At 38.9% G+C, this 10,943-nt stretch overlaps 1 protein-coding gene across 1 annotated transcript; it reads left to right on the top strand.

Annotated features, from left to right (window-relative positions):
* The first annotated feature begins 269 nt into the window (after window positions 1-269).
* On the top strand, window positions 270-9,919 carry SPIC (Spi-C transcription factor). The gene is made up of 6 exons (XM_059845871.1): window positions 270-345; window positions 1,678-1,704; window positions 2,308-2,401; window positions 4,072-4,184; window positions 5,097-5,205; window positions 8,819-9,919. The coding sequence occupies exons 2-6, from the start codon at window positions 1,702-1,704 to the stop codon at window positions 9,244-9,246; spliced, it is 747 nt and encodes a 248-aa protein (XP_059701854.1). The 5' UTR covers window positions 270-345; window positions 1,678-1,701; the 3' UTR covers window positions 9,247-9,919.
* The last annotated feature ends 1,024 nt before the right edge of the window (window positions 9,920-10,943 follow it).

Genomic DNA, 10,943 nt, shown 5'->3' with positions numbered 1-10,943 from the left:
CTGCCCTAGATTCATCCTACCACGATACCAGTGACAGATCTGTTAGAAGGTGCCATAGACAAGAGGAATCTCTCCCAATGCTTAAACCCCACATGTTTTGGACAATAGTTAAAACATTTAATTTTATTTATTTCAGTATAAATCACCCTCTTTTGTGCAGAATGAAGGGACATGCTAGCAGTTTACTGTACCTATACTCTCAAAAAAATCCCTAGGCAAAACACTTCCCTAAAATCAGCTATTTAATGCAGCCCCTTTGCCAGCCCTTTGCTGTGGGAACTCAGTCTTTCTTTCATTTCCAAAACCAGACAGATTCTTGGTTTGTGTGTGGAACTGAATTTCTAGGTAAGTGCCCAGGTTGTTTTGGTTTTTTAAGCTTACTAAAGGTGTGCCTTTTTCTTCTTTGGTATGAATTCATTGGTGTAAGTGGTGTGACCATTCAACAGTACCTTGCCTATACTTGTGAATTTAAGACTTTGCAAAGCATTGAGGTGGCTGTAAGTGTTCTGTCAAGGTATCAGTTTGGAGTCCGAGGTAGAAAAAAAAATCACTTTGAGGAAAGTGAATTGCTTAAAATTATGGGGAAAATATGTGAGGATCTTTACCAAGCAGATTCCTGTCTTTAATTTGTGTAGCCCTGTGCCCCAGCAGTCTGTGACCACCATTGCAGCTCAATGATTGACATTGTCAATTCTGGTTTTAGAAGAGATTTGGATCAGATGATTCAAATACTGTACTCAGAGAGAAATATGCCACTGATTTCAGTGAGTTGCTAGGATTCCACCATATAGCTGTCAAGATTTAAAAACACCTATGCAAATTTTGACTGTACCCTATAACATACTTACCTGAGTCAAAATTCCCATTCATGGTTAATGTTGGATAAAATTCTTCCTCAGTAATATTTGTGTATCCTGCCTCTCCTTTGTATTTTGAAACATCACACACAATAATCAAGTATTTAATGAGTAAAATACTGATATATTGATTATTATGTTTACAGCTTCGAAATAATAATGTAAATGATGATAGGGAAAAATCAGCAAGGCAAAAGAATCTGATTATGGTTTTCTTTAAGAAATATAAATTAAAAAAGAAGTACTAAAGATATGTTTCTGAGTAATATTGTTCATGTTAAACTGGCTGGAAATGTGTCTATTTACACTGTTTATTAAACAATCAGATTTGCCTCTGGAACTCGCAATTAGTCTGAGTGTTTATGTATGTTCATATATAGTCATATGCTAATCTATATTAGAAAAAATCTCTAACCATGTTTCAACTGGCTGTGACACATGCATTCAATTTAGGTCAGTATTTTCTTGGGCAAATTAGAAGTTATGTTGACTAAGACTCGATGTCTACAATAACACATTTTCACTTTATAATGTCTTTAAAAATGTATTTGTGATGGTGTGGATAATAACCTAAAAGTTGTAGCAATAATGAAAGTGTAAACTTATTTAAAAAAATTGATTTTTAGGAAATACAATGTCACAGGTATTTAATTTAAATATCAGCTTCTAATAATAAATCATTTTATCTGTGTTATTAAAAATATTTTACCTGGTAACTGGAAACAATACTGATTTTTTTCATTTAGTTATTTTAATTTATGCTCAGAGAATTATTTGTTTTGAAACATACAATATTAAAAATATTGGTTCTTTTAAACAGGATTCAAGTCTTGATATCTAAATAATGGTAAGTCTACAACACCTATATTCTCTTTCATTTTTGAGTGTTTCAAATATGCTGCAGAAGACTCAGTCAAACTCAAATTTGAGGGTCTCTTTAGCTTTTTACAAGGTGTTCTAAAATTATAATGAACAGTTTTCTGAAAATCCATACTTGGTTTCCTGTAGTGGCATAGTGTAGCATTTTCTCTGAATAACTGCTTCAGAAATTATGTGTAATTATTTCTGTCATGTCAATGTTATTGAAAGATAACTCTGGCTTCATAAACAATGTTACACAAGTGGTACAAACATCTCTGTATTACAGACTATGAAACTCTCCACCAGCTGTAACAGCCTTTATGTAAACATTGTTTGCAAATTAAGGAAATGAGCCTTGAAACATTTGACAGACTTGAATAATGTTACCTGTGTGAATTGTCCCACTGGCCTCAAAGGAGTGAGAACTTTCTCATAATAGTAAGAGATTGTGGTGATTCCTTGGTGCCTGCCAAAGATCACTTCCAGGAGGATGTGTATTCTATAGCACCACTGTATTTATTTAGGATGGGCTGATTGACAAGAACCAGCCTGGTCTTTTCTGGGTCCTGACTGCAAATTGTTCTTGCAGAGCTTTCCTGACCACGACGTGCTGGGCCAGGCTTTTGAAGATGCTCTAGAGGTGCTGCAGCAGCACTCTGACAGAGAAATGCAGTGTCCACCAGGTAACAAACACCTTTCTTCTCCTTCATTTCCCAGCTCCTTTTTTACAGGAAAGCACCTCTTGAAACACACAGGTGGGGGACTGATTTCCCAGAAGTAAATTAATGGGATGTTTTGTGAGGATGAAAAGGAGGAAAATTATTTGGAAAGTTTTTACCCCTCCATGAGTATTCCTGCCCAGTGTGGTGAATATCTTCCAGGTCACAGCACAGGGAAACTGTTGGAATGGCCCCATTTACCCTCCTCCCAGCAGCAGCCCAGGTGCATTGAGCCCACTTTTCCTATAATCAGAGGATATAGGACTGTTGTGCTACAACCTTTTCCCAGTTTTAATGTTTTAACTTCAAAATGCCCTTCTGCTATGCCATAAATCCCAATGCAAAAAAAAAAAAAAAAAAAAAAAAAAGACCAGCAAGTGAAATTAATTGTTTTGTGCACTAATAGTAACCTTAAATATTTTAATGCAGCAATGATCGTTTGAGTCTGGATAATTAATAGAAAATTGTTTTTCTTGACTTCAAGAGTTGTATACTTTGCAAAACCTACAATGCAGGGAAGCTGTAAATTGTTCCAGTTCTGGCAAGGTTTTGGTAATTAAATTATTATAAAATTTAAAATTTGTGCTTTTGTTTTTACACTGTAAGCAGAAATGTAAGGAAAGGAAAATAGGAGGCTACATCACAAACCCTCTATGCCCAGAAAAAAATACCTGCTGTCTTTTGTGTGAAATGCCTTTCATATGAGGAAGTTGATTTACATATTATCTATAATAAAATGAAATGTAAATAAGACCAGTAGGGCTGTATCTTCAGCTGTTAACAATTTTTTGGCTCCACTGCATTAGTAATTTACACATGCTGGAGGATTCACTATATATAATTACTTGCAATCTTCTTCCCTATATATGTTGTTAGGGCTGATGGAGTTATTAAACCCTTGCAATGCAGTGTTTTTGTCTGTCCCCGGCTGCACCCACATTTCCAATTGCAAAAGATGTACCCATACCCTCCAATATCTTCTGACCACCTGAAGTAGGTAGTTTTTTCAAATGTCTTTAGTCTGGTGTTCTCCTCTGCTTCTTTAAGCATCACATGTTCTTGGGTTCCTTCTATGTCATTCTTTCAGGCTCTGCAGATGTTGTGATGCTCCTTTGCTTCATTCACCACTGGAGACTCTGACTTGCATTGTACTAATGGCCTGCAGAACTGCCTGACAGTCCCTTTTCCTTTTTAGGTATTATTATAGTCTATATTTATCCAATTCATGCTGGATAACCACCACCTATGTCTTATCCAATTCATGCTGGATAACCACCACCTATGTCTGATGGTCCATATGGCCCTCTGTTATCCACTAAGAAAAAAATTTCATGATGCTATGAAATATCTGACATTTTTTCTTAAAAAATATTGCTTTCCATTTTCCCATGTTTGTGAGGGGTAACAAAACCAGCCCAAGGGTGTGATCAGCAGCAGCAGTACAGATTTTGCTGGATAACCTACTGGTGTGGAACATCTTGGCTCTGGACACTTTTATCTAGAAGGCAGCCACAGCATAAATGTTTTTTGGCAGGCCCAGCACCATGTCAAATTATTTGCTGTTGTGGTTTTCTTTTTTCCTTCTTCTCTCTTTTTTACTCACTTGGTTTTTGCTCCCTCCTCCTGATTCCCAGGTTATAAAAACTGCCTGACTGTGATCAACCATCACCACCACCTCCAAGCAAGTCCCAGTTACTGTGCAGCACCGTCTGTAGAGGAGCAAGGGTACAGCTGGAGAAATGTGATTGTGAGTGAACTCATTTCTAATAATAGTCAGACATAACTGGAAAACTGCTCATTTGGGATTTCTGATACAAATCATTATGATGACAGTAATGGAAATTTGGTCTGGCCAGGCATGATTCAGGTGAAACTGCCTTGGGAAGTGTGATTAATAATGTCTTTTCAGGAGTCAGCAGTTTGCTTCTGATGCTCTTCTGTGGTTCATCACATAACATGACAACAAGCAAACCTACTTGAGAATTAGTTACAGGATAAAAGGCTTCTTTGTATTACCTGGGAACAGGCAGAGTACAACAACTTCTAACACTGATATAGCTCCTGCCACTGTGAAAAAGAGCCATGACTTTGATTTCTCCAACAGCAGTTTGTTCTAAAAGTTCTGGAAAGACCAGCATTATCTGAGCACAGCTTCAGCCATTAGAGTCCATGTACACTCTTAAAAGCACTGGGAGTGTGGCCTCCGGGAGTGATGGAAAATGAATTTTGCAGGGGAGATAATTTCAGGGAAGCAGATTCCACAAAAGCCCATTTTCACCCAGCAGATTAACAGCAACCCAGCATGGGAGCTACAGAGTCTGTAGGGGCTGCTGTCCAGGTGGCCCTTGTCTTTTCCTAGCTCTGAAAGCTGCTCCTGCTCTGGTTCCAGCAGCAGGGTTGAAGGTCCAGGGTGAGGCAGTAATGCTGTTTTCCCTCTCCCCTTCTCCTTTGGTGGGCAGCTCTTGCCCCTGGACAAGAATTAGTGCTGCTTGTTACTGGTACACTGCACTGAGTGCCTTCATGGCTGGGAAAAGTCTTCCATGGGTGATGAAATGTTGCATTTTGAAGGCTTCAGGTAATTAGTTGCCACAAGTTTGTTTTTTTTTTTATTCAGAGAATGTACTCTATTAGTAACTTTTTATTGTCTTAATTCTTGAAGAACAGTGCAGCGGATTTTTATGCAGATGAGACTGTCTACCATACACTGCAGAATACTCCAGAAAGTCAAGTGATACATGCTGCTGCTGGCCAGCCAAAAGCAGGGAAAGGTCTGTAAAAAGATCATATCTTGGTGTGTAATTTATGTTACTTTAAAAAACCTCTTAGCAAACCATGCTTTCTCCTTTACCTATTTTTTTTAAGTTTCAACAGGAAATAAAAACTGAACATTTACTAGTGACCAGGATATAGCTGCTACTGTTCAATTTCCATCTGCTAAATCTTATAAGATTATAATAAATTATAAATCTCCTAATGAATTATTCCATCATTGCTTAGCACATGGAAAATGAAACCAGAGATATGTTTCACTTATCATTTAGGATGAAGTCTGATGCAGAGAAGTAAATCCAGCTATCAATAACATCTTTATCCATTTATACCACTTATTTTATTTCATGTGGCCCAACAAGCAGTAATTTTCTTATAGGTTTTTTACAAACACGAATATTTCCTCATGCTGGGTTTTATGCCTTTCTTAGTTTACTTTTCAAATCATCTTTCAGCTTTGTCACTTCCAGTGACAAAATAGCATCTTTATGGCTATTTTCCTACTCCTTCTGGTTGAGTTTACTTGAATTGGTATCTATTTTGCAAAGAATTGGTTGTATGACATTGTCATTGCAGTAGTTCATTTTTTTTATAGCATTCATTATTTGTGTTTTTGGCTGGGTGGGATTCAGCATCCTTTCTGTGGCTGCTGGATGAGATTTTCACAGCTTCAACTCTGAGCTGCTGCACCTACTTTTGACCATGAGGCCTTTTTAAGTAGCTTCCTGATTTAGCTGGTTTTTGAAATCCCCTTTTCTCAGCTTTAACCACATGGTGTCAGTTTTTGGTGTTGTCTCTGCCCATTGATGCTGAACACTGTGGTCTCTGTTGTTTAATAGCTGCTGCTACTACTACTACTACTACTACTACTACTACTACTACTACTACTACTACTACTACTACTACTACTACTACTACTACTATTGCTACTGTAGAATCTTTGGGATGGTGGGAAGAATAGCCTCTGTTTCTCAGTTTTCTACTTCAGATATCTGAAATTCACCATTGCAAATGAAAACCTTTCAAATAGAGAAATGTTGCTTTTCCAAGTCTTATCCAGGGTTGCATTGAGGAATTTTACATGTCAGTATCTGACTTGACCTTCAGTTATTACTGCTCTGTTAAACTTCATTTCCTGATTCCTATTTCTTGTACACTGTCATCAATCTTCTTTTCCAGAAGACAACCTGCACATATTTACAGTGATTAACTATTCTTATGGGGTCATTTTTTGTCTTCCTACAGATTTCTTTGTGTCTATGGTGATATTCCTTCCAGAAACTGTGATTTGGGGGACTATTTTCACTGTACTAAATGAATTTAGTCCTCCCAGTTTCTTGTTGAGACATAAGAGATCTTCTGTACACTAGCAAGTAGTGTGGCTTTTTAGGAATAGATCTGTAGATGAAACCATCAGCACTGAGGGCCCAAATCCTGTGTTTTAAATGTTTCACAAAATTTTATTTAGGGCATTCTTTAGGCTGGTCACAAGTTCTGAAGGGTACACTAATGTAGATATGCTTTTGGAAAACATCTTTTGAGATGTTTCCTCTGAAAAGAGTCCAGTTCAGTCATGACAAAACACTTCCATGATCTGAGCTCATGCTCAGTGGAGTGGAGGCAGTCAAGAGAGGCCCTTCAGAATTAAATTGGATGCATTTTCCCTGAGACTATTAGGTGGCTTCAGGACCATTCAGCACTGAAATCTAATGCAGATGCTCTGAAACACCTTCTGGAGGAACCTGCTTGTCTCCAATCACCACATAAGAAACCTGCTGGCTTGGACTGATATTTAGGGCCTGAAAATGAGCATCACTGCCCTATGCAATGAGATAGAGTACAAAGATGTGTTAACTGACCCCATCTCAAACTGGTGTGTAGCACTTTGGGGATAACAGCTGGGCTCTGGAAACACAACTGCATAAACACATAAAAGCAAATTAGCCCTCTCCAAAAAAGACATCAGCTACAGGTGATGTGTCTAGGAATAAAAACTTGGGCAGAAATTCCCACTGAACTAAGAGGCCAAACAGCACTAAATCAAGTTCTTCTGCAGACATGGCTTCACTATTCTTTTCCAGCAGAAATTTAGTCCACAGTAGTCCATGGATTTTCCCCTGTTTGTTCTACCATCCTGAATTATTTGTAGGATAATTCAGGTTGGAGGGGACCTAAGGGAGTCATCTACTAAGATGTGTCCACTGTGACAAGGCACTGTCCTTCATGGGTTTCCTTTTAAGCTTCTTAGTAATCTCTGTGTATTTCTAGTAGAATATGTCCTTCTGGCCTCAGGCCAATTTCTACTTAGATAATGAAACTTTATTAATTTTTTTGGAAAGTACCTCTGATTTTAGGCTCTTCTTCTTCCCAATCTGACTGTTACTTCTCTCCTCTTTCCTTATCACCAGATACAGAGTTACTGTCATCCCTGACAGATGTCTTGGCTTGACCTCAGTGTTCCTTAGCAACTGTCACTTTTCCCCTGTTCCTAATTTAAAATAGCCACACAAGACAAGACTTTATGAACTTTAGGTGCAGCTGCTTATTTAAAGTGGAAGATGTTCTTCTGCATAGAGTCTCTCTTCTGCAAAATGTTCCTCTTTGTCTGATAATCTTAAATTCTTCCTCCTTACAGCAGCTTCTTGGTCATCCTTGGCTTTGGGAAGGGAACTAGAAATACTTCATAGAGTAGAATGCACAAGATCTATGTGAAACTAAATAAGCCTCACTAGGAAACTGAAGTTTGAGAACTGAGCCTGTGGAGAGAAGCACTTAATTAACTGGCAAATATTTCAGTGCCAAGCTTGCTTTTTTCTGCATGGGAATGCAAACTGCCTCTGCAGATTTTTACAATATCACAGGGTACAGAAGATCTAGCTCCTTCTTAATTACATGAGGTTTCTGGTTAAAAACTAACCTGCTTTTTCTGCTCACCCACTTACCCTGTCTTTTATCAGAGACTACCTTGCATCACCTAAACATTCCTGAAGCAAGCCCAACAAAACCGAGCCATCTCAAGATCTCTGAGTTTTGAATAAACAGGGAAATCATTTATTCAAACATTCAGATTGGCTCTCCAGAACCTCTTTCCTGCCCTCTCTGAGGATGTCATTTTCTACTGTGAGTTCCTTGAGTGTACATCTGCACAGCATGTGTCTGCAGACTGATGCTTTTGAGCATCACCACACAGTGAAGTCACCAGATATTTGTCATGATCCCCACATAACCTGCTCTTGAAGCTCTAATGAGCAAATCCCCTTCTGTCGCCACAGATCTGTACACCCTTCACAACCAGAGTGTGGTGCTGATAATGTCAAGGTTGTGGATTTGATCCCTGTATGAGCCATTCACTTAAGAGTTGGACTTGATGATCCTTCTGGGTCCCTTCCCACTCAGACTATGCCATGACTCTGTGTTGCTCACATCTCTTTGATCCCATTTGCTGTTGCTGGTTTTCCACTGAAGAGTTTACAGTGATCTTTTAATTTGGGATAACATACTAGGTTTAGCTATGCTTTTGCCTGTAAGACCCTTTCCAGGAACAACTCAACTGCTGATCTTTTAAAACAAGCACAAGTTCTGCTCTGATCTTTTGTTATTTATTTCTTATAGGTAGAAAAAAGCTTCGACTATTTGAATACCTCCATGAGTCTCTCTATGATCCAGCTATGGCAAACTGCATCCAATGGGTGGATAAGCCAAATGGTGTCTTCCAGTTTGTCTCCAAAAACAAGGAGAAACTTGCAGAACTGTGGGGAGAAAGAAAGGGAAACCGCAAGATCATGACTTACCAGAAAATGGCCAGAGCACTGAGGAATTATGGAAGAACAGGTGAAATCATTAAGATCCGTAGGAAGCTGACATACCAGTTCAGTGCTGTTGTTTTAAAGAGACTTGCTCCAGCTTATTTCTTGGGAAAAGAAACAATTCATCATCCCTACATTCAGTCTAATCAAGAGTATCAGTGTGCAGATGACTGGACCAGTTACAATAATTACATGTACAACAATGGTTATGCATTACAGCATGCTAACAGCTAGACTTGCCTGTCACATGAACAGGCCTTTGTTATCCAGCAATGCTTTCCAGCACAGAAACTCTTCCCTCTACATAGCTTTTCCTTTAAGATATCATACAAACACATGAAGAGGAAGGCTTAAAAAATTATATTGACTATTTTTTTTCTTTTGAAGTTAGTGATAAACAGTCATTGCCTCTTGAAGAAATCTAGCAGCTATAGAACACATTCTATTCTCCATGATGCTAGTCGAAGGAATTACTGTAGTTTCAGGCTGATGTATTCAAGAATAGGATCAAGGCTTTTGTCTGTTAGTGGACATGGAAGATCCCATTGTGACCACACTCACTCTAAGTTTTATGCATATCTACAATCAGAATTTAGGTGATGTTGTACCATGATTGCTGCATCCCTAAGATGGAAAGGGAAGAGATTTGCCAACTGCATGACTGCTGTCTTCTTTTTTCACCAATGTTCTGTATAAAAGGACATTTTCTGAGTGAGTGCCTGGCTGACTGATAGAGTCCACAGGAGGGTGCACCTGTTGACCAAGCTGTTAATCCTTAATCACTTAAATTAACATATCTTAGCACAGATCCTGACATGTGGTAATAGTATTGCCAGGTGCACATTTTGCTGTTGGCAGTGGATTCATTGGGACCATGAGAGAGCTAATAAAGGATTTGTGCTTTTGATTATTTTTTATTAAGTTTTCTACAGTTTTTCCCCCACTAATTTGAGGAGCTCCACTTTTATCCAGCAGTTCTGTACTGACCTAAAAAACATAGCTTTGCCTTTTATTTTAGGTGGTATAACTTTATAAATAAAATTTCACTTCTCCAGCTCTTTTTCTAAAGGGAATGTAGCTGAAAGGCTCAGTAATTTTACACTCTCTTCCTGGGAAAGAAGAACTAAATTTAGGCAAAAAGAGAATAGTGGACCCTTATGTCAGGATAATACCTATAAATCTACTTTCTCTCACAGTTCTGTTACCTGATCAACTTGTATCTTCATAGGAGTTGCCTTTTGTGCTGAAATATTTCCATTTAATGGCATTCATTTCCAACTTCTGCATTTTGCAGTGTGAAGGCCTGGATAAAGACAAAAATAATTTCTGTGGAGAGCTGTAAATGGTGGGCTAATATGTTTGATGGAACTCATTGACTTTGAGAGTTGCCCTTTGCTCTGACTCCTGTTTACTTGTACAGGGCTGTAATTTCATGTAGCAGACAATGCAATGCACTCTGCCTGAGCAAAATTCAAGGTTTGGGGTTGGTACTTTGATGTTTGCTCTTAGAAATATGAAGCATGTTAAATAGCACTAAAAAGAGACCCAGACTTTAAGTCGGGGGGGTTGGACCTTGGTGGATTGAGCTCTTCCTCTTTGGCACAGGGGTGGCTCTGGACCCACAAGATGGCACCAGTGGACAGCTTTTCACACGGGACTGTGACACTTGCAGCCCTCCAGGTCATTTGTTCTCACAATGTCCCTTTAGGTTTTTTTCCTTCCCCACCGTGTTTAGTTTTTTCATCTTTTTCATCTGCACTGCTGCAGATTGGCAGAAGCAGCACCGTGCCTTTGGCTATCACCACCTGCCCAGTTCCAGCTGTGGCAGATGCAGGAAGTGCTGTGACACGTTGGTGACACAAAACCCACGAACTAAAGCAGACACATTATGGCAGCAGATCTCAGATTGGTGCTGACTGCCCTGGGCAGTG

The sequence above is a fragment of the Haemorhous mexicanus genome, chromosome 5 (assembly GCF_027477595.1).
Source record: "Haemorhous mexicanus isolate bHaeMex1 chromosome 5, bHaeMex1.pri, whole genome shotgun sequence".
NCBI lineage: Eukaryota > Metazoa > Chordata > Aves > Passeriformes > Fringillidae > Haemorhous > Haemorhous mexicanus.
Note: the sequence above shows the minus strand (reverse complement) of the source record. Positions and strands in the feature narration are given on the sequence as shown.